Consider the following 25020-nt stretch of genomic DNA (forward strand, 5'->3'; position numbering starts at 1 on the left):
GGTGTAGAGATGCCCCATATTCAAACTCCCTGCCTAAAACCAACTTTTTTAAAAAACGGGGGTGGGGGGGAGCTCTAGATAATTGAAATGCAAGCCAGCTTCCAGAGCAGCTACATGGATTCTACCATGTAGAATTCATGTAGCAATATCAGTTAAACAAAGCTATCACTTCCAAAGCCACTGGGTTTCCCTTGACAAAGGATCCCTTGCAGCGGATGCAGCTATTCGGGGGGGGGGGAGGGGGTTGGCGGGGAGGAAGGAGATGGTGGCATGTATATTTCAAAGGGAACAATAACTCTTTACCAGGAGGGATTATTTGTTCATGCAACTATTATGGAAGCATCAGTGATGCTTACTGTTTTGTATTTGGGCACAAAACGACGGAGTCCATGCGAGAGAGTCCATGTGAGACAGAACAACACACACACCTCTTTGGGCAACAATTACGAAGTGCACACTGGAGAAAATATATACCGATTCTCCGTTTTGCATTTCCGCTTCCACACTTCTTTCCAAACTAGAAACAAACAAGCGTAGTTCATTGAAAGAGGTGCGCTGCCCTCCTGCTGGTAGTTTTCAAAAAGTTTCTCATATGCATTCAGACTATTAGAAATAGAAATCACGCCTGTGGGTCAGCAACCCCAGGTGCATCTTTTAGCCCATAAATGGCTGGTATAGGTGTGAGTGGCCAGGCACAGAAATAAAGCATCATGAGCACTAGAAACCTTTCTAGATTTATTTGCTATAAATAAATCTATCCAGGGTGGGTGGTGGCTGTGGTTGTAATGGGCTACATATATTTCCTAAGTAGGTAACAACGACCAGTTCATACAGCTGAAATGGGCTAATCCCTAAACTGATGCTACCAGTAATTAAATATTTGGAGACATTCCTGATAAATAATCTGCAAAGTAAAACTGGCTAGAAACCACTCCCAGAAGTGACTGAATGGCTGCAGAAGCATTTGCTCAAGACATGAAGTAACAAAACTGACAAAACCATAGTTGGTCTTACACTCAAAACATTAGTATTGCCCTTTGTAGCTCTGGCAGCCCAAGCCTTAAGTTATGCACCGTTGGTCATGTTTTCCTTCATCAGGAATTGTTCCTTCAACAGGAGAAATCAAATCCACCACCAGGACTGCACAGCTTTTGGAATGTTCTTCACAAAGGCTTTAAAATACAGGAGAAAAAAGAGACTCCAGTTTGAACCAGAATCAAGGGTTTGATCCATGTTTTAAGAAATCAAGTCAAAAGCTATATAATGAATGGCAGTCCATGACTGTAGAATTAGGACAGCGGTTTTCAAACTGTGTGCTGTGGATGTTCATTAGAGGTTCTGTGCAACAAGGACACAGATGGACAAGTTCATCAGAGGTTTTGTGGCAAGGGGATTCATAATGGTGGACAAGCCACCCATCATTCCAATCTGCTGGTGTGGGAGGCACCAGGTTGGGGAAGATTGGAGTGAGCAAACGGAACTAATGATATTGGCCCTTTCAGCCATTGCTCACAAAATTTGCCAAAATGTGGCTATAAGAGAATCTACAAATGGCTTTTCCCCTTCTCCTTTCACATGTCTACGTCTGGCTACCTCTCTCACACACAGTCAGTGCTCACACAACACACACACACATGCTATTTTCATATGAGGAATGGGAATGCTGTGAAAACTGCCACTTCAGTGCACAAGATTCCCTCCAGGTTCTCCCCAGATGGTTAAAGCACATCAAGATGTCAAAAAAGGAAGGTAAGATTAAAAAATTGTTTTCTGCCTTGTCTTCCTCGAAAACATGCATCTGGAAGCAGCCGCTACCTTCCCTTACACATCATCCCCAAGTAACATTTCAGCCTCAGCGGTTTCTTAAAAAGAATTTCACCACTCCGACGTCTCAACGAGGCAGATCAAACCAAGACAGTTTTCAGCTTTCGTACATGGAGGCTTTCCTGCATTTTGTGACTTATGCACATAGCCGTTTTTACAGTAGCTGGCTCTCAAACATAAAGCATTCATAAGAAACTGACTCATAGTAAGACATCCTCTTTCCTCACCGCCAAAAAAGAATAAACACCCATCTCTTACTTTGCAAAGGCCTTCAAGGCAACCAAGGCACAGCCAGCAATGCCAACATTTATGAAAGATCTACACTGTAAAGTGGCATCTGTACAACAGTACTCTTTTAACTGCATTGATTTCACCCAAAGAATCCTAGGAACTGCAGTTTGGTGCAGGAATTGAGAATTCTTTGCTTGGGAACCCTAGATTTCCACACAGAACTACAGTCCCCAGGATTCTCTGGTGAGAGGAAATGACTGCTAAATTAAGCCAGTAGCGTGGATATGCCTTTGCAGGCCACAATGACAAGTATTCCTTTTGTTACTATAAAGGGACAAGCTCAGTAATGTACCAAGAGGAATTTATCTTAAAAAAAAGAAAATCAAATTCAGCATTTGCGTTTTCAAATATACAGAATATTGAGCCATGGGCAATGCTGTTATTTAAGTTAGATGGCTGTATCTTTGCAACTATTCATGGCTGTCCAATCTGCAGTATGGGTGCCACGTGTATCTCTGGCAGCAGGCTTCTGTGGCACTCCTGACCTGTGAGCCTAGCTATTGCATAAATTCAGGACCACATTACAGCACCTTCCTCCAGGGATGTACTGTTGCCTGCTCCATGGCTCAGTAGACTTGAGAACACCTCCACCCCAAAGCACGGGGAGTTACGCATGTACTATAGGATGTTCTAGAGTGGCACTTTTTCATAACCAGTGGTGCTGCCAGGGTAGGACTTTGGGGCAAACGTCCGAGGTCTCACTCAGCAGCATGAGCAAGAGGGCCCCCAAATGCAGCCAGGCTGGCTTACCACATTTGGAAGTAAGAGGAGTGATACACATTCCCATTCAAGAGCCTCCCTCACCACATGAGATCCTAGGGTGAAATCGAATGAAGTAGTTCCACTGGTGGAACTGCTTCTGTCAGTGGAATCAAGATGGGCAATTTCCCCGCCCTCTGCAGCCCCCTGCGGGCCCTCAAAATCTGCTCTTGGAGGGTTAGAGGACTCTCCAGAGAAGATTTTTGGGAGGCACAGGGGGTTGCAGGGGCTGGGAGAGAGGGAGATAGCCCCGTTGTGTGAACAGACTTCCACTTGTGTGATGTTGAATTCCGCCCATTAAGTCCAGCATCTAAATTAACTAACAATGGCACTTGGACTTGAGCTGTTGCAACCGTGCCCCAAAAGGCTGGCCGCCACATCAATGAACTGTTTAAGGAAGAGCTTACCTGGTCTGTTTCCGTGAATGTGCTCTGCTCATCATCTTCAATATCAGACTCTCCCACCGCAATGGGGACACAGATGGACAGGTTTGGGTTGGTCATGAAGTCATCGTTGTGGTTGTTGGCCACCTCCTGCTTTGCCCTGTTCCCTTCAGCCCCGTCATCGCCAGTGTGGTTCTCCTTGTGGTTCTCCACTTCTTTGCCAAACTCCAAAGCAGTGTGGTTGTTGATACAGTTGTGAACCACGGCTGGGTTCTGGGCCACAAGCTTCATCATGGCTTTCTTTTCAGCAGTTGCCTTTGGCTGCCTGAGGACATTGCAGCAGAAATCCCACATCGCACGCTTGACGTAGTTAAGCCCCCTGTTGATGCGCGCAAAGGCCAGCTGCAGGTTGTTCATCTCCCCGTCCTCGTCTGGGGCGGAAAGGTTATCGGCACTAAATGAGCTCAACAATAAGGCAAGGAACAGGTTCAGCACCTGAAATGAAATGCAGTTGTGTTAATCACCCTGGCAGATAATATTCATGTATTCATATTCATTCATATTGGGAATTCATATATTCTTCATAGTCTCATTCCAATGTAATTCTACTGAGGTTAATAATGCCTAGGATAGGCAAAAGGAAGGACTTTTCTGCACTGTGTGTAATTAACTAATGGTGGGGTTCAAAAGCTTAGATGGCTTTTTAAAAGAAGAGGCCCCAGAACAAAATATTGCAATGCTGAGTGCTTCTGTTCAGTGTCCCAGTCACTCTATCCATTCTGTACACAGATACACACACAGATCGGATGTTCTTTTTCTCTCTTTCCAACAGTAAGTCAGCATTCTGTAACCACTGAGCATGCTCAGTCTTCATTGGCCTCTGTTCCATTTTGGTTTGTGTGTATTGGTGACACCATTATGCCCGATCCCATCTACATTCAAGTTTTTGATTTCTCTACTGATGTCTATGGGCAGCTCTCAGTTTCATCCCTGGGCTTCTCAGTGTGAATCAGGAAGTGAACTATCCTGACAATGAGATGGTTCTTTCTACACTTTATTAATATCTATGTGACTCCACTTTCCATCTCCCTTTCCAGCTAACTCCATTCCATTTCTCCTCCCACCCAGCTGTCAACTTTTTTTTACCTGTCACCTACTCAACATGCCATGCCACTGAATTATTATGTGGCTGTTTGGGGGGGTCCGTCCTGCAGGGTTTTTTCTCTAATCATTCTTGTCTAATCATTTTTTGTGTCTCTGCAAACTTCAGAGTTACCCCAAGACTGCTATCTCTTCTGACACCAACTCCGTGAGTAAAGTAAGACTTGGAAATAGAGGGAATGATTAGACAAGTACATAGATATCAGGGTCTACCAATGGCTATTAGCCATGACAGCTAAACGTAATCTCTATATATGGGGATCTGCAAGCAATCTGCTCCATCAAGGCTTTTTTTTTTTTTTTAAGAGGTTTACCCAATTTGCACCTCACAGACCCAAATGCAATTTGCAATCAGAAATCCATACATTTCCGAGCTTGCAATGCATTCTACAAAACAAATGAGCAAATGCATTCAATAACATGCACACCTTTGACAAATGCGTAAAGACGAATGTGTGCATTTCCAAGACACACACAAAAATGCTTTATTTTATTTAGCAATCATTTAGTCAATGGGTGCAGGCATCCAAAACTATGCACATTAAAAAATGCACACCAAAACGCATACATTAATGCATACTTCCCCACCCCCAGCCCCCCCAAAATGTGTACAAATGTCCTTACGGAAACCCCGCAAGCTGATGCAGAAATTGGACAGAACAAGCTTGACCTCAAAAACCAATCTCAGCAAGACCAAAAATGACAGAACCATGACCATTTTTGTCTATATACATTACAGAGGGTTATCAAACGCTAGAGACAGATAACACGAGATGGATGGCTTTCATCTTCATTTACTGCTTATGAAGATCTTGGGAGGGGGAGGAGCTCTCTGGCCACCACTGGAAACAGAAAACTAGACTAGATGGACCATAACCTGGTTCAGCCAGGCAATTCTACAGTCATGAATGGGGCTTGATCGCAGGTCTTCCAGATCCAAGCCATACCCTCTCGTCACAGTGCATTTACAACATCAGTGCCTTGTTATAAAAATGCTAATGAGGCAGAGTTTCTTGAGCTCATTCCCCAGACTGTCTTTTTTTAATTGACTGTATGGAAGCCACTCTGGGAGCCATTTTGGCTGAGCAGTAGGGATGCTGGAGAAATTTGAGATGGACTAAAATGAGCTCAGATTTCTAAGAATCCAACCTGCAGAGTCCACTGCAGAGAAACCCCCTCAGGCTGCGCGGAGTCTGTGAACTTCTGGACGATTTTTTTTTACTTTCCCAAAGTTTATGTATATTTATTTGTTGGAAAATATGCAAGTTTCTGCTGAGGAAAGTTGAATGGAATGGGGGACAATATGCTAATTGTTATGTACCAAGGTAAATTATGGAAATTTTTATGGACTCTCTCACTTAATTATTTGCGTATTTTTCCGCATGACAAAAAAAAAATTCGCAATTTGTTTATCTTGGCACCTGGAAGACTCACCTAGGAAAACCAAATATATTAAATATGTAACATTTTGCCAACTCCCTGTAAGTGTACACGACTCGCCTGCTCATACATTCTTGTAGGAAAGGAGGGCAAATGCCATTTCTTGTGACCTGCCCAAATTCCTGTAAATCGCTGCTCCGCCATGCTCCTTGCTGTCCAGTCTACCATTTGGGAATTGGATGACCTGCTTTAGGGCAACCCTGACATATGGCGAGAGAATGCCTTCTACCATCACAGTCATAGCCCTGCCTATGCAGAGTTAATGAAAGTGCTTTCAAAATTAGATGCTTCAAAGAGAGAGCGAGCGGTCGGGGTTCTGTTTCTGTACTGTTATATTTATATCTAACAGCATATCTTAGCATAAATGACACAAAGTTATTCAGGAATGAGAAATCTATCAGCCTTCAAACACAAGTGACCTCCCTAGAATGCATCCATGTTCTTATCACACATCAAAAGAAGCAGAGCTCAGTTCCCATATTATGGCAACCAAACCTTTCTAGAGTAGACAGCAGCTGGGAATAAATATCCCCTTACTCCCTAACATAGAGGTTGCTGGTCTCCAAGTTTCTTCACTTTCTTCTGCAGAGGGGAATGATTCCCATGGATTGAAATGGAGAGTGGGGAAGAGAAGCAATGCCCTTTGCTCTGCCCACCTGTCAACAGCTTCAGTGCTGGTTGTTCCCACTGGCTGGTGAAAGGAGGAGATCAGCTTGGCAGCGGCTTGTATCACCTGCCAGAGACTCAATTCACCCTTACCAACCAACCAGTAGAAGCATATTCCGAGGAAAATTGGCAAGGATGGATCTGAATCTCCTGAGAGGGTCCAACATCACCCCATGAATGCGAGAGCCAAGTTGCTGAAAGAAGGGATACATTAAGGGCTTCTCCACATTAGCAAACATCCCACAGCATCACCGGGGCTTTGTCTTCCAGAGTCTTCACGGGTTTAATGCTTGGCACAATACACGCGCTCCCCAGCCCCCTGTTTTTGTGAGTTTCCTTCCCATATGTTTCATTTATACTGTCAGCAGATGGCACTGTTTTATTGCATGATTTCAATTTATTATAGCATTTTCAGCGTATTATAAAATTTCCACTTGAAAATGGCGGGAGAGGCTTCAAAGATTGATGACGTCATGAAAGGACCCGTGAGTTTTCCGTGAGTGAACCATCATGAGCGCATGATAAATGGGTCATGTAGAGACACTCTAAGGCTGCAGTCCTATACATTTTTACTTGGGAGATAGACCCACGGAGCTCAACAGGGCTTACTTCAAGTTCTGAGTAGACTGCATTGCAAGAACATCTATTGAGAGCATTGGCAGATAAAGCTGAATTTCAAACTATAATACAAATATCTCATTTACGTTGCAATGCATTATTTATTGTAAGCTGCTTTGAGTCTATATGAGAAAAGTGGGGTCAATATTTTAAAAGGAACCATAAGTAAGTCCATTTTATTTATTCATGTATTGCATTTCTTCCCTTCCCTCTCCCCAACACTACCTTCTGGCCATAAAAAGCCCTCAAACGGCTGGCAATAAGTACAATATATTTTTCAAACAACAATATGAATCGGTTTAGAACAAAGAAAAACCCTGCCGCCAGCAGCAAAAGTCAGCCACTGAACACAAGTTCAGCAAATGGATGTTCAAAACAAGAAGTTCTTCATGGAGCCTCTGAAGATCTGCAGAGAACAGGATGGTTACACCTCCTCTGGCAGCAGATTCCAGAAGAAGGATTCAATGAGAGACAATACCATGTTGCATGTGGGCCCCATGCGGGCCTTTGCTGTATTAGGCACTCAGAGGAGGGCTTCACCAAGAGACCTGGGGACACAAGGAGTTGTGTGGGAAAAGGTGCTCTCTGAGATACCTAAGGAGCTGGACTCTGCTTGGAGCCACCACCGTGAGGCGCCTGAAGTGTTTTGAAGTGATAGTTCCCAAGCTTCGACAGAGCACTTTAAGGCTGTGACTCAGTTGGCTTTGCTCAGCCCTTGCCTGGGAAAGGTGAGTGGTGAGTAAAACCTTGACGAAGGTCCCCTCAGTACATTCCCAGCACCCTAAGACAGCGAGTCCCCTGTTGGCTTTCCCAGCAGGTAAACCAAAGGCTGGATGAAGCTGGTACACCCAAGGCACCTCCCGCAATATCCCCCAGTGCTGCCCAGTATATGGGTGTGAGCGGGGTGTGTGGGTATAAATGGGGGGTGAGAGAGGGAGAATGGGGATGGCCGTGGCCCCACCCACTTCAGGCTGTGGCCCAGACTTGTGCCTTTGATGACCTTTCCTGACACGAATGTGGCCCCCAGGCCAAAATGTCTTCCCCACCCATGCCATAGTCGATGTTTAGCTTGGTAAAGGAGGGTCAGGGGAGACATGATAGAGGTCTACAAAATTATGCATGGTTGGGGAATGTGGATAGCGAGACATTTTTCTCCCTCTCTCAAAATACTAGAACTTGGGGTCATCCCATGAAGCTGATTGGTGGGAGATTCAGGACAGATAAAAGGAAGTGCTTCTTCACACGGTGCATAAACTATGGAATTGGCTTCCACAGGATGCAGTGGTGGCCACCAAATAGGATGGCTTTAAAGTGGGGTTGGACAAGTAAAAGGCTATCAATGGCTACTAGCCTTGATGTCTATGTGCTACCTCCAGGACTTAGAGGCAGTATGCCTGTGTATACCAGTTGCTGCGGAACATGGTGAGAGGGTGCTCATGCACTCATGTCCTGCTTGTGGGTTCCTGGTTGACAGCTGGTTGGCCACTGTGTGAACAGAATGCCGGGCTAGATGGACCCTTGGTCTGATCCAGCAGGGCTCTCCTTATGTTCTTATGAAAGCGGAGAACCTTATGGGTCCAAACACCAAATTCCAGTTGGGATCCTGTGTATACAGAACAGAAGGTTGCTGCTTCCTGTGATTTCTTGGTCTCTGTCTGTTTAATTACTAAAATCCGAACCTAAGAACTTTTGCGAGACAGCATGACCTTAATTACACTGTTACCACTTGATCTGAAGTATCCTGTCATTATTAATCCATCAGGCACTCACTGTAATCACCATGATTAGCATGAATGCATGTTGGCATCAATGGCACATGTCCCATTGTCCAATCAGAATAACCGCCATTGTCCTCAGAACTGAACAGACAGGTGCCCAAATGTGATGAATGGACCGAATTGTAAGGCAAAAGGGCGGGGGAGCGAAAAAGGTAATTGCACCACAGTAAAACAACCTTCTCAGTCTTTGTAAACGTATGTTCAGTGTAGAATTGGTACACAGTAGGGAATGCACTGTGGCCACAGGAGTGACCTGTGTACATATCAGACATATGCGTGATGAAGAACAATACTGATTATTGGCTCCATTCCTCCCCCTGGAACGCCAGTTCCCACATTATCAGGTCCTGCCATGCCATGGGCAAAGAGGTGCTCTAAATTCTATACTTAGCAGCAAGGAAACAGCAAATGCTTTGGGAAGCAGGTCATATGAAGCTGTTTCATATTTATGGAGGAGGAGAAAGAGTGACTACACCTTAATTTTCTCTAAATACCCTCAGTGGGAGTCACACACAAGGGTCAGGGCCTTTTCTGTGGTGGCACCCCAAGTTTGGAATGCCCTCCCAAAGGAGATACAACTGGCACCAACTTTGTTTTCTTTTCAGTGCCAAATTAAAATGTTTCTTTTCCCCACCAAGCATTTTAACACTACAATTATACCATTTAAAATGTAATTTGCTTCTAAATGGAATCCACTGTCGTGGTTTTGTTTGGCTTGCTGGTTGAAGAGTTGCTGTTTTAATCTGTCTTGTAATGTGTAACTGTGTGGCTTTTATATTGGCTTTGTTTTTAATGTTGTGTGCACCGGCCTTGGATCCCTTGGAGATGAAAGGCAGCATATACATTTTAGACATACAGAAATAAATACATCATCTTCGAAGAAAAGGCAGAAAGCCCAAACATTCAGCATTTAAAGGTTCATCTACAAGTAAAAATGGGAAAAAGCCAAACAACCAGATTTTTTGAGAGAGGCAAATCTGGGGCTTTTTTGTTTTGTATACATTCATAATCCAAAAAGCACCAACCACAGTACTGCATTCACAGACAGAGGAATTCAGAACCTCTTCCTCTCTGTAGAGGCCTTTCGGTTGGAGTAGGCCCACCTCATCAGCCTTCAAAAACAGTGTTATTTTCCATTAGGGGCATCTCTACACCAGCCTAAAATTCTGCATTTAAAACGGGGCTTTCTGCTTGTTTTAAATGCAGGATCACAACTCTCTTTTTCATGTGCTTCCCCCCCCTTCCCCCTCCTTCTCCCTGTATCTGAGTCTTCTATTATCTTTCATTGATCTCGCTCCTCTTGCTGCTTTTGCTCTTTTCACGGAGGAAACTGAAGCAGAACACAACGGGGTAATTTGATCGCCCATTATCTGCGATCTATTTAAAAACAGAACAAAGGGCATTTGGTGCAGGAGATGCCTTGAATGATCACAGCGTCATGTAAAGACCCCTCAAGCTTCCATGAAGGAGCCATCTCAATCGCAGAATAAAAGCTCAGTGTGAAGGAGCCCTAGGTCTCAGGACAAACTTATTTTATGGGCAGGGACTGTCACAAGATTACAGAGGCATATTTATTTCTAATGAATTGAGCTTAAAACTACAATAATATTTTCAGTTTGAATTGGGCCAGAGGAGCAGAGACCATCAGGGGGAAGGGCCCTTTTCACTAAATCTTCACCAAATATTCTCTAAGGTCAATGTTCTCTAGCAGTTTGCTATGAGATGAATAGCATAAAGAGGAGGAATGGGTGAACTGAATTTTGGAAATGAATTAATATTTTCACTCATGTCCTGTGAATCTCAACCCTACTTTGCCTGAAACATTCACTTGCTTATGCTCAAAATGAGAAGCAATGACATGGCAATTGCATGACGGCTGCCATCTTTCTTTTTGTTTGGTTCTGCCAGGTTCAGGTTCAAAACTATGGCTAATGCCCCACATTCCCTTGAAAGAGCCTGTGCTACCAGCCATTTTTTTTTCCTAAGCAAGGATTAACTGCATTAGTTATTGAATTAACATAAACTGCTCCCCTGCTCCGTTGTTCTCAAGAACAAAGGACTCAATTGGGAATATATAAGGAAATTACAATATTTGAATTCTCCTTTGTTTGGAACATCTGCTTAGTATATAATTCAAGTGTGATGACATGGTGTGTGTGTGTGTGTGTGTGTGTGCGCGCGCGCGCATTGCCCCAAAGAGGACAAAAGAAGGCATTAATTTAATTTCTAGGCCATGTTTTCCTTCCTTCCTTGGATGTATATCCCATCTTACTCTCACCCTACTCCCATCTGGGTTCTGGTCCGCTCCCAAGCACAATTCAAAGTGCTGGTGTTTACCTTTAAAGCTCTATGCAGCCCTCTATGTAGGGTGGCCAGGTGTCCTACTTTACTGAAGACACTCCTTTATTTGAAGAGCTGTCAGGGGAAAGTCCTCTATTTGAAGGGCTATCCAACCCAACTCTGGCATAAGGCATCATAAGAAGGTAGAACAGGGGCCTTGAACTTGCCCATCAACACTTTGCGCCTGGACAGCAGGTTGAGTGGGCACGCAGCGTCATTGGGTCAGTGTTCCCCATTATAGTGAGAGGTCCTGCATTTCTACTGAAATTATAGTTATTATTTCCAAATTTGCCCCTATAGATATAAATGTGCATATGCAAACCTTATGGTGTTCTCTTTTTTTGTGATGCATTTCCTCTTTATTGCAGAAGGCTTGCAGTAGGCCCAAGAGGTTTCTGCGAGCATGCACAGTGAAGTTCAGGATTGCCCATGGTTCCTAGAAGCTCCTGGGGTTGTGATGCATACACAGCTCCTTTTCAGCCCAACCGCGGCTGCTGCACTACAGTGTGCCCCACTGCTAAATCCAGGCATGTTTGCGGTAGAGATGGGGGCAGCAGAATGAAGATGTCTGTAGGGAGGCCTGATCTGCTGAGGCCCTGTATGGGGCCCAATTTATATTGCAGACTATCTGGAGCTCATATAGCGACATCATTTCTTTCCCTGGAATTATTTCATCTGAGGACTGTGAGGTGGGGAGAAGCGTTCAATAGACACCTTTCAGAAGCTTGCCCTATACTTACATGGCTAGTTGGTTCAGCTAAGGGTACAATTTCACTACCCAAAAAAACAGCCACCATGGGATTTATGGTCCACGCCATCTTGTACTTCTATAAATGAAGCAAAGGTATTGGAAACATGCAGCAGGAATCAATATATGGGTGGCCATTCTTTTCTCTAGTAGGGTGTGACGGTTCAGGATTGGTACCCATTTTAAGCAGGTGCCCTCTTCAACTATGTGCCCATTTTGGCACTGAGTAGCTCTACATCTCACTTTGCTGTTTCACATTTAAGACTTTCAAGAGTTCCCTTTTTCATAGTTGTGTAACTTTATCCCAGAGCACCTGCACTTTTATAGAGAGTGCTTTTTCATTCTGGGTATCATTTATCATAGGCTATTTGTGTTCTCTTATGGCCTTTTTACAATACTCAGGCATGTATGCGCAAGCATAGAGCACACTTAGGAGTCAACGCTTTTAACCAAAATAAACTAAACCTCAGGTATCATTGTTTGCTATTATATTTGGGCAGCCTGCCTTGGAGACACACAGTCTAGTGTTTAGACAGATCAAAAACCATTTTATACGCAATGCCCATTTACTTGATATCACTCCACTTATATTGCCTCTTCTGTTGCTCTTACTGTGAATGATTTTTAATGATGCCCAAGGTGCATTTGTATGTGCACTTCTAATGCAGGAATAACTTGTGATGAATTGGCTCCTGTATACAGATTCTGTACCGACTTCTCTCCTGTTCAGACATCACCGTTCCTGTGAGATGGATTGGGACTAGGTTTCCATGGTACTGATAAAGGCAACAATTAGCGACAGGTGAACACACCCAAATCTGCTCTGGAATTAACCTGGAGCAAACAGATTAATTTTTGAGATGTTTGCTGGATGTGCGCAAAATTGATCCAACTCCAAACTGGGTCTGGAGCAGATTGGGCTCCCAGTCCCTACCACAGGATAACAGATCCCAGGGCATGATCTCAAGGCACATGATGCAGTGAATTTGCTGAAGCAAAGCAGGTCTGGTTCTGGTCAGTACCTGGCTGGGAGAACACCTGGGAAGGAACCCCTTGTGATCCATGATGGAAGAAAGGCAGGATATACATGTAATAAGATAAATAAAATAGTATCACTGCCATGTGTCAGGACTTTTGGGCCTCGGTCTCTATGACAGTGTTTTCAGGATTCTTCCATGAATGCATACGCATGTGCATGCATGCACATGCATATTTGTTGCAATTGATTGAAGAACGTGTAGATGGCAGGGAGGACTCCCAATCCCAGGAACACCACAGGAGGTGCTGAGGTTCTGGATATTGCGACACATGCTTGCCACGACACCCAAATACATTTGTGCTGCAGCATCTAGGGGTTCTAGGAGCCACGGGACGTGGACTTCCAGGAGGAACGAGTGGATGACTGAAATCTCAGATCCAGCTCTAGAGTTTACCCCATCAGTAGCACAACAGCAGCACCCTTGTATAAGCACTCCAGATTCAGGAGATGGTTAGAGGCCAGCAGCCAAACACGCTGCGCATCCCATGAAGCTGATTGGTGGGAGATCCAGGACAGATTAAAAGGAGGACTTCTTCACACAGTGCCAAGTTAAACTATGGAATTCGCTACTACAAGACGTGGTGATGGCCACCAATTTGGATGGCTTTAAAAGGGGGTTGGACAAATTCCTGGAGAAGAAGGCTATCAATGGCTACTAGTACTGATGGCTATGTGCTACCTCCAGTATCAGAGGCAGTGAGCCGATGTACACCAGTTGCTGGGGAACATGGGCGGGAGGATACTGTGGCACTTGTGTCCTGCTTGTGGGCTTCCTGTGGACAGCTGGTTGGCCACTGAGTGAACAGAATGCTGGACTAGACGGACCCTTGGTCTGACCCAGCAGGGCTCTTCTTGTGTTCTGATGTTCTTATTAATAACTAGTTTGTTGCTTCCAAGGGGACTTTTGCTTCTGAACCGGCAACACCCCGCCCTTCCCAATGCAAACTGTTTTTGATATGGAAAAGTTTTTTAAAATAGTTTGCGACAGGGCGTTGCTGTTGAAAGGGAAAACATGTCAAAAATGTCTGGGAATTGCTTTCTGGATCCTGGTTAGAGTTGCTATCCTGAGGTCTTTTAGGGTCTGTAGCAGAGGAGGGTCTCCTTTGTGTCCCATCAGTGGCAGAGGCACAACTGATGGGCACACAAGAAGAGAGGTCAGATACAATTCTGTCTCTAAGCATTTCCTCAGCTATGTTACCAAAATCACAAATAGCACTGAGCACGTGTAATGCAGTGACATACTGATCTGTTGGCTCCCTCTCTCCTGACAGTTGAACCCTTGAATAAATGTTGTAACGTTCAGCCATCACATTTACATGATCATCCAAGGTTTGGAGAGCCACTTCATAAGGACTTACATCCTGAGCCACAGCAGTAGCAGAGGGTGGATGATTGTAGATCCTCTGGGCCCAAGCAATGAAGTAATCCCATTGTGTGGGCAGGAAGAAAGGTGGTGGAGGAATATGACTCATACTGGCGGTCAGGCAGAAAGAGAAGCTGCAGCAAAATCAAGTAAATGCAAAGCCAAGAGAAGTGGACTACCTGGAAGCAGTACTGGCTAAAGGTGTTTGGGCCACCTCCCTCAGTGAGTTGACCTCACCACCATCACCACCAGCAGCTATTCCTCCTCATCCTCTTTCTCCTCGTTGCTTCTTCTTGCTTGCTTGACAGGCAGAGAGCCAGGGAGCGAGCAGGCCGTGGCATCTCCTGCTCCTCCTTCTCACCACCACTGTTGTCTGGGCCAGAGCGAGAGGCAGGTCAATAAGCAGGTTGCAATGGTGAAGAGGAGGAACACCTCCAGGGGGCTCTTTCCAGTGGGCTGGGGTGTGGGCCCTTGGCAGATGCCCAGCTATGCCTACCCTTGATGCTGACCCTGCCTGGAAGTAGTGGCAGTTGCAAAAGAAGTAGGGCCTGATTGAGGCCTAGCTCTGGGGTGAACTGAAAGCAGCAGCAGAGAAGGGAGGGCCAAAACCTGAAGCAGTGGATGTGGTAAGAAAAGTTTGTTTGCTGTGGGTTCTTTAAAAGCCTGCTGCCATTTGTTTTGTATCTGCCCCCTTCTTCCATAAGAAGGAAATTCCAATCTTTCTCAAAAAACTCTTATTGATAGTCTCTTGCCACATTCCCAGCCATGAGTATAGTATCTTTTACTTTTGCTTTCCCCATGCTTCCCCTCTTGCTCTCCTACTGGGTCTCACCCAGGACAAACTTCTCAAAACTCAAAGTGATGTTTATCAGGATGCAACAAGGGCCTTTCCTGTGGTGGCTCCAAGGCTCCGGAACTTCCTGCCCCAGGAGGTTCATTTGATTCTTTCTTCATTGGCCTTCTGCCACCTGGCCAAGCTGTTTCTCTTCTGGCAAGCATTTGGCTTGCCAGGCTGATGCACTGTGTTTGAACTGACCCTTTGCTTTAAGGTTGCTGTGCTTGTCTCTGGTTGTTTTTTTTTATGACATATTTCTGTGGATTGTTTTAAAGTGATGTGTGCCGTCTTAAGTGGTTTTTAGGATGGAAAGATGGGGTATAAATATTTTTAATCAATAAATGCAACAAATAGCAACCCATTGATATGAGCACAGATGTAGAGCTGAAACTAAAGTTTGTGCAAACTGAAAATTCACTGAAATTTCAGGATGCAGATCTGAATGTTGGCATTTGGGGAAGGTTTCATATGTAGAGTGTAAGTTCTTCAGGGCCATGGGCTCTTTCATTTGCTCAAGTTACTGTCATCTCTAGTGGCCATTTTAGCTGTCTGTAGGGAGGAAGAATGAGACACTGTGATTTTATTTTTCCTATTTTTCTTCAAGATGTCTTTCTAATGTCTCCTCATATCCACTTACATTTCCCTTATACCTTATATTATCACTTTTATTATTTTCTCTCCTTTCTTAAGTCCACCTTTACTTGATTTTTGTCAATGAAAATTGCTTCCCACTATAATCCCCCCCCCCCCCCCAGAAGATAATCTTGTAGATTTCAGGTGCCAAAATGTACTCTTGTTTTCTTTTGCAATGTAGCAAATGTGGTGTGAAAAGAAATAGAAGGCAAAGTTTGACCCTGAATACAAGCCTGAACTGTATTCAGTTCAGAATACAGAATACTGAACATCTTGAAATGTAATCTGTGACTCACGATATCTGAGTGTGAATTAGAACACTATGAAATGTGAAAAGGTAAACATTCTAAACCAGTTCATGTCATGTGAATAGCCCAGACCAGGAAGGGGAGGTGTGAATGGAGAATGAATGGTTTAATTGCAGGAGGGCCAGACGAGGGTGCTCTGGCATGTGCTGAAGATTGCCAAAGTATCATAGAATCATAGAATCATAGAATAGTAGGGTTGGAAGGGGCCTACAAGGCCATCGAGTCCAACCCCCTGCTCAATGCAGGAATCCAAGTCAGAGCATCCCTGACAAATGGCTGTCCAGCCTCGTCTTAAAGGCCTCCAGTGTGGGAGAGCCCACCACCTCCCCAGGTAATTGGTTCCATTGCCGTATTGCTCTGACACTCAGGAAGTTTTCCCTGATGTTCAGCCGGAATCTGGCTTCCTGTAACTTGAGCCCATTATTCCGTGTCCTGCACTCTGGGATGATCAAGAAGAGATCCTGGCCTTCTTCTCTGTGACAACCTTTCAAGTACTTGAAGAGTGCTATCATATCTCCCCTCAGTCTTCTCTTCTCAAGGCTAAACATGCCCAGTTCTTTCAGTCTCTCTTCATAGGGCTTTGTTTCCAGTCCCCTGATCATCTTTGTTGCCCTCCTTTGAACCCTCTCCAGCTTGTCTGCATCCTTCTTAAAGTGTGGTTCCCAGAACTGGACACAGTACTCCAGATGAGGCCTAACCAGTGCTGAGTAGAGGGGAACTAGTACTTCCCGGGATTTGGAAGCGATGCTTCTATTAATGCAGCCCAAAATAGCATTGGCCTTTTTTGCAGCCACATCACATTGTTGGCTCATATTCAGCTTGTGATCGACGACAATTCCAAGATCCTTCTCGCTCGTAGTGTGGTTGAGCCACGTATCCCCCATCTTGTAACTGTGCATTTGGTTTCTTTTTCCTAGGTGCAGAACTTGGCATTTGTCCCTATTAAATGCCATTCTGTTGTTTTCTGCCCAGCACTCCAGTCTATCCAGATCACTTTGAATTTTGTTTCTGTCTTCCAAAGTATTAGCTATCCCTCCCAATTTTGTGTCATCTGCAAATTTGATCAGCATTCCCTGCACCTCCTCCTCCAAGTCATTAATAAAAATGTTGAAGAGCACTGGGCCCAGGACTGAGCCCTGCGGTACCCCACTCGTTACCTCTCCCCAGCTTGAGAAGGTCCCATTGATAAGCACTCTTTGAGTCCGATTCTGTAGCCAACTGTGGATCCACATGATCGTTGTTTCATCTAGCCCACTTCGAGCAAGTTTGCTCATCAGGATATCATGGGGCACTTTGTCGAAAGCTTTGCTGAAGTCGAGGTATATGATGTCTACAGCATTCCCACGGTCTACAAGGGAGGTGACTTGATCAAAAAATGAGATCAGATTTGTCTGGCAGGACTTGTTTTTGACAAATCCATGTTGGCTTCGAGTAATCACGGCATTGTTGTCAAGGTGCTTCCAGATGGATTGCTTTATGATCTGCTCCAGAATTTTCCCAGGGATTGATGTCAGACTGACTGGTCTGTAGTTCCCAGGTTCCTCCTTTTTACCCTTTTTGAAGATAGGGACAACGTTAGCCCTCCTCCAGTCATCTGGCACTTCCCCGGTCCTCCATGATTTCTCAAAGAGAATAGACAGCGGTTCTGAGAGTTCTTCTGCCAGTTCCTTTATTACTCTAGGATGCAGTTCATCTGGCCCTGGAGATTTGAACTCATTCAAAGTAATGAGGTGTTCCTTGACCATATGCCTGTCGATCTCAAGCTGCAATCCTGCCCCTTCAGCCTGTACTTCGCCTTTGCCAGGGGGGTCATAGACCCTCTTTTGGGAGAAGACTGAGCCAAAGTAGGAATTGAGCACCTCTGCCTTTTCTTTGTCATCTGTTATCATTTTGCCATCCTTATTTAATAGCTCAACAACCATTTCTTTCCTCTGCCTTTTACTATGCACGTAGCTGAAGAAAGCCTTTTTGTTGTTTTTAGCATCCCTCGCTAACCTCACCTCGTTCTCCGCTTTAGCCTTCCTGACGCCATCCCTGCAATTCTGTGCTACCTGCCTGTACTCTTCCTTTGTTACTTGGCCTTCTTTCCACTTCCTATATGTGTCCTTTTTTGTTTTCAGGTCATCCCTAAGCTTTTTGTGAAGCCACATTGGCTTCTTCTGTTGTCTTCCACCTTTTCTTCTTGTTGGAATTGTTTGTGATTGTGCCTTGAGAATTTCCTTTTTTAAAAGTTCCCACCCATCTTGGACTCCTTTTCTCGCTAGCATTGTTTGCCATGGGACCTTACTGATCATTGTTCTGAGTTTATTAAAATCAGCTTTCCTAAAATCCAGGGTACGCGTTTGAGTACACTCGGCTTTTGCTTCCCTTAGAACCAAGAACTCAAGTACAACATGGTCGCTTTCCCCCAGAGTTCCTGTAACTGCTACTTTATCCACTAAGTCATCTCTGTTGGTTAGGATCAAGTCAAGGATAGCCGATCCTCTAGTTCCTTCCTCTACTTTCTGTAGGAGGAAGTTATCCGCCACACAAGTCAGGAATTTCCTGGAGGGGCCATGTTTTGCCGAATTTGTCTCCCAACAAATATCGGGGAAATTGAAGTCCCCCATTACTACTACATCATGCTTCCTTAAAACATTGGCTATTTGCTTTTCAAAAGTTTCATCCTTGGCTTCTCCTTGATTGGGTGGCCGGTAGTAGACTCCGACCACCAGGTTCCTTTTATTCTTTGCTCCATTTATTTCAACCCAGATGCTCTCGATGGGGCTACCAAGCTCCTCCTCCTGTATTTCTGTGCAGAGATATGTATTTTTCACATACAGTGCAACCCCGCCTCCCTTTCTGTTCCTCCTGTTCTTTTTGAACAAGTTATATCCTTCAACTGCTGTATTCCAGTCATGAGAGTCATCCCACCAAGTCTCAGTTATACCTATCAAGTCATAATTTCCCTCCTGTATTAAGAGTTCAAGTTCGTTCTGTTTGTTTCCCATACTCTGGGCATTAGTATATAGACATCGAAGACCATGTGCTTCATAGTCTGGCTTTCTTCCTACATGTGTCTGAAGACTATTATTGGGCACTATCAGCGCTGTTCTCTCCATTGCAGTGCATGCGCCTACGTCCATTGTTACCCCCAACATTACATCTCCCTTCCCCATAGGATTCAGTTTAAAGCCCTCCTGATGAAGTTCTTCATGCTGTGGCCAAACACATTCTTCCCAGCCTTTGTAAGGTGCAACCCATCCCTAGCCAACAGCCCATCTTCCAGGAAGTACAGCCCGTGGTCCCAGAATCCAAATCTCTCTCGTCGGCACCACCTTCGTAGCCAGTCATTCACCCGGAGTATTTTTCGTTCCCTTTCTATCCCTCTTCTAACTACTGGAAGGATGGATGAGAAAACTATCTGGGCCCCAAAGTTCTTGAGTTTCCTTCCCAAAGCTTCAAAGTCTGATGTGATCTCTTCGTAGCTCCGCTTGGCGGTATCATTTGTTCCCACATGGATGAGAAGAAAGGGATACCTGTCAGTGGGCTTTATGAGTGCAGGCAACCTTTCAGTCACGTCTCTAATCTGTCCTCCCGGGAGACAACATACCTGGCGAGTCCACGGGTCTTCGCGACATACTTGGGTCTCGATCCCACGCAGCAAGGAGTCTCCCACTACTACCACTCTTCTCTTCTTCTTCTTGTAGGCCTGGGTTTCATCGCCTCTGTTTGACTGACCTTTAGCCTCTTGCTCACTCTCATGCAGGTTCCCCTGTGATTCTTCCTCTGCAGGCTGTCCTCCAGTCTCATCTGCAAGTACCTGGAATCGGTTCCACAGCTCCACCGCTTCCACTGGTGCAGAGTGGCGTCTAGTTCACTCAGTTACATCAGTTACAGAAGATGGACATGGGCCAATAAAAGAGGGGTATCTGCAGATGTTCTGATAATTTATGATTATAGAGATGTTGGGGAGTTGGAAGGAGGTGCCTGGCTGTCTACAACAAATGTCAACCTTGGGAAGTGGAGCATGGTATATTATCAGCAAAGAACATACTGAACCCCTCTTTGATCTCATGAGCCCCAACGAGGGAAAAGGGTATAAAACCACTGAATCTGCCATTGTTCAGGAGGGGTGTGGTTGCATCTGGATCATTTGTATGTGCACATACCAACAGTACCTTCGATCCATGGGACACATATTTAAGTGCTCTGGCCAAGTACTTGATAGCGTTGTGGTGAGTACGTGTTGGGTAAAATTCAGGGAAAGGATTTTACTGTCCAGGGCTTAGATATGGGTGCAGCTGTCTTTGTTCTGTCACTCTTAACTGTTTGGTTGAGGATATAAGACAGCAGGCTTGGGCCTGGCTGGCACTGTATCACCATTGCCTCAGTGGGCCGTTTGCGGCAGTAGGACCGATCTAGAGCTGAGCAACAAACAGGGGCTAAGTGTATACTTAGGGCCGATCTACATTGCACCTGCCATCACAATGAATTCGGTGTCCCGTCGGGTTAAACGCTCTCGCATTAAAACGTGATTATTCACACTCACCCATTTTCCCCATTACAGTGCTTCATCGAATGCGCGAACTCGGTTCACACTCGAGCGCTGTGCTGTTTTCCTGATGTTTTCCTGGGCGTGCTTGTCTGATCTTGGATGCTAAGCGGGGTTGGCCCTGGTCAGTAGTTGGATGGGCGACCGCCCGGGAATCAGGCTTCCTGAACTGAGCAGGGGGTTGTTCTATCCCTTCAAATGAGACTAAGTTTTACCCGCTCCTATCCCCCGCTCCGGATGTTTTTTTTTTTTAAATTAAGGCGTTATCCTCTCAGAATCGGGGCTTCTCCACGATGTTGTTTTTTTTCTAATTCAGGCATGATCTTTGAAGATTCAAAGTTGTGAAGCTTCAGAACTTTGAATCTTCAAAGATCATACCTGAATTAGAAAAAAAAACACTGCGGAGAAGCCCCGATTCTGCAAGGATAATGCCTTAATTTAAAAAACACACACATCTGGAGCGGGGGATAGGGGGGGTAAAACTTAATCTCATTTGAAGGGAAAGAATAACCCCCTGCTCAGTGCAGGAAGCCTGATTCCCAGGCGGTCGCCCATGCAACTACTGACCAGGGCCGACCCCGCTTAGCTTCCGAGATCAGACAAGTGCGCGCACATCCAGCGCTTTGCTTGTCGCTAAGGAAATGGGGGCTGCTGAGGAAGCTATGCGATCAGTAGCTGGAAGAAGACATGGGGCTGTCAAGAGCTGTGATTGGACAGGAGGGAAATACAAACACCGCTGTATATGGACAGGCAGGGGAGGGGACTATGACCGAATATGTTCGCGAAGGTGGAAAATCAGAGCACATTAAGGGGAAATTCCGGGATATTAGGGTATTGAAAGCGGGAGCACGGAAGTGGGAAATTCCGGTTCCAATTCGAGGCGGGTACTGCGTAGTGTGAAAGGCGGGCGGTGAAACCTCATTGGAAGCGAAAAAAGGCAGTAAGTGTAGATCCAGCCCTAGTCATTTCATGCACCACATTTGGGTAACTAAGTTTCTACCTTAAGAGGTGTGCAACCTCTTAAGCCTCAAAGAAGGATGCAACTTCTTGAGGATTGTTGGTTTGGGGCACTTATCTAGGAGGCGTGCAACCTCTTGAGATTCAGAGGGCTTGAAACTTGTAATTAAGCTTGTACCTAAGAGGCGTGTAACCTCTTCAGTCTTGAGCTTCAGAGAGCCTGAAACTCTCTGAGATTTGTTTGTAATCAAGTTTGTGCCTGAGAGGTGTGTAACCTCTTCAGCCTCAGAGAGCGTGCAACTCTCTGGGGAGGTTCTACTTTCACTTATTGATTTTTATTTCAATAAATCTCCTTTTCTTTCATCCACATTGGTTGTGTGTGTGTTCTTCTCCACCTCATAAGATCCCAAACCTCTCAGCCTGATCAACATAGTGGTCCTGGGTAAATTGAACTCCATATTTCACAAGATGAGAGGGGAACCAGGACCATCCCACCAGCCTATTTTCCTCTTTCCTTCCCATCCCTTTTTCCTTGCATGTTATGTCTTTTTAGTCCATGGGCAGGGACTGTCTTCTTTTACTAATTGCATGTAAGCTGCTCTTGGAGCTTTTGGGCTGAGGAGTAGGATAAAATTGCTTTAAAGGCACAATCCTATGCATATTTAGACAGAAAAAAGTCCCACAATTTCTTGCATGCCCCAGCATGGCTTCCTAAATAAATAAAATAATAAATAACAAATGTTACTTTGTAAAGTGACACATGACAAAGATTTTATGAAATCTCACGTGATCCATATCTTTTTTGCAGGGTGTGTGTGTTGAATTATATGGATAGTTTTGTTTATCAGGAACATAAAGAACTAGCTTGTTATATGGACACAGCAGCAAGAATCATATATGCCCCCAAAATGGAGATGATTAATTATACCTACAGTGAATTAATAGATGGGGAAAATGTGGGATTTTGTTCTTATGGCTAACTTAACGCATTATATGAGAACAAAAGAAAAAGGGCAGTGACAATTTTATAATAAATTGGATCCCATTTATTAATTATTGCAAAAACAATTCCTTGCTTCCAGAAATGCAATGTGGTTTGATTATGTTCTAAATCTAGTGATTAGCTGGTATTTTTTAAAGGGAAAAATGCTTTTTCTGTTTTTTAATTTATTTTTAAAGGGATATAACTTAAAATAGGTATATTATTTGCTTCAAAACATTTTGGTTAAAAGTAATTAACAAAATTACTTTTTGTTAATTTGTTAACAAATTCTAAAAAGAATTATATCAGACTGTATACTGTTAAAAACCAATGCATTATTAATACACTTGTAGAACTCTTCTTTTTTGTTTTATTTTTGCAATAAAAATAATAATAGGGGGAGAAGTAAAGTGACACATATATCAATTATAACTATAAATAAAATGATGTGTTAAACTTTGTCAAATGTGATTGTGCACATTTTTTGCAACATACTTCTTTACTGTCAGTACTTTTATTGACTGGTATTTCTCGAAGTCCAGAGACACTTCTAAAACCTAGTTCACGCACAACTTTTTGTCACGTCAAAACTGCAGATGATTACTCACATCCACATGTGAATGAGGCCATCACAGATGTACCACCATAGATAAAACCTCCATATTACTTCAAATGCAATGCTTCCCAGTGGAATCAGGTCACACATTTAGGTGCTCTCCCTCAAGGACTGGTTCACACATGCGTGTATATTACTTGATTGTTCTACACTTGATTAATGTACACTTGACAGCTCACAAGTGAATGTGTGAACAGACTCCACTGTTGTACTTGAGGTGACATTTGGATGCTAGCTAGCAAAGATCTGTTTGTAATATTCAGTCTGTGTTGGCCATTCATATGTGCAAGTCATGTCTTGGTGTTGCCGCCAGCAGATGATGAACATGCATGAATCAGCCTCAAGGGCAGAGAAATCAAGGGATGTGCATGCGTATATGAACCACCCCCAAAATATGTTGCTTTCAGAAAGCCCAGAGCCCAGCATTTTAGATCTGAGCCGAAATTTCTCAGTAGAGATTTTTCTGAGCAAATGTCCAACCGTTTTCTTTCCCTGTTCTCCTCCCAAAGACGGTGATTTTACAGAATATTTTCTGAATATTCTTTATCACTTCTTTGTGAAGTCCACCTCCCCCCCCCCCCCGATGATGCCCTAGTATATCGACGGGTCTGGAGCACTGTGGAGATGCAAAATGGCTGCCAGGCTGCCAAGACGGTGCCAGTATTGGGGGGTGGGGGGAGAAGGGGGGAGAAAGAAGCTATGTGGCTTCTGCTGCTGATGGGGAGCCCCATCTCTAAGAAACTGTTGGAGAATTTCTGCTCCCCCCCCCCCGGAGTATATTTGGTGAAATGGTACCTCCAACTTTAATACCTGAAAATTGGGTATTGAATTTCAGGAGGCTGTTTTTGCTCAGCTCTGTTTCTTTTCTTTCTCCTCTTGCCACCTGCTTTGGCTCCTTCAATACCTCTTCAGTAGAATTCCGTAAAAAAAGAGACATCCAGAGTTGTCACCTACTCCTGTCTGTCGATATCTGCCCAGAAGATAACAATGCACGGCCTTCTTCCGTTTACGACCAGTACCCAGTACTGCTCGCAACCTGAGTTTGCAAGGCGCAAGGCTCCTGTAATTCAGGAGACCCTGTCACCTGAATTACATTATGGAATTAGAGCAGATCTAACCTCTCTGTTGCTGTGGTTACTATCCTTATTTCCACAATCATGTATTTCACTTCTGAATCCACCCCTTTCCTTTGTCAAGCAAGTTCTCATTTTTGTTTCCTTTACCTTTATTGTAATTTGTCGACCACACAAGAACGTAAAGCTACATTTAACCAAAGGTTTCTCTCTCGACTTCAAAATTAAACAATAAATCTTTCTCCCCCCCACCCCCCTGTGCCCCTCCACCACCTGAGACCTCCATCTCCTAGAAATTGCAAAGGTTATACTAAGTGTTGACAGCACTCACTCAACACGTTGCTTGGGGTTATTCAGGGCAGAAAATTGTCTCACAGGATTGAGAGGCATGTCATCAACAAAATGATCTGCCCGGGACATGACAATGCAATTCTATACAGGTGTATCCAGACATAAACCCACCAAGTTCAATGGAACTCACTCTTCCTAGACAGGTGCGTATAAGGTGGCACCACACTACTCACAATGTTAGGGTGACCACAGGTAGCAGTGTTTAAAAGAGCAATGGGGCCTCCCTCGGTTCAGTTCAAACTTGTGTGCATTTATTTATTTATTTCAGGAATTTATATCCTGCCTTTTTGCCGCAATATGAGGCACTCAAGGCAGCGTGCA

At 44.4% G+C, this 25020-nt stretch overlaps 1 protein-coding gene across 2 annotated transcripts in view; it reads right to left on the reverse strand.

The window, feature by feature from the left end:
- Positions 1-25020, reverse strand: part of LOC146345193 (sodium channel protein type 5 subunit alpha-like) — a 301192-nt gene that overhangs the window by 113351 nt on the left and 162821 nt on the right. For both annotated transcript variants that reach the window (XM_084859393.1, XM_084859394.1), the window contains one exon: positions 3282-3752. In XM_084859393.1, coding sequence (XP_084715519.1) covers positions 3282-3752 — 471 coding nt within the window. The remainder of the gene's footprint in view (positions 1-3281; positions 3753-25020) is intronic.

The sequence above is a fragment of the Heloderma suspectum genome, chromosome 5 (assembly GCF_057233095.1).
Source record: "Heloderma suspectum isolate Gila_16-S chromosome 5, 16-S_ref, whole genome shotgun sequence".
NCBI classification, from domain to species: Eukaryota; Metazoa; Chordata; class Lepidosauria; order Squamata; family Helodermatidae; genus Heloderma; species Heloderma suspectum.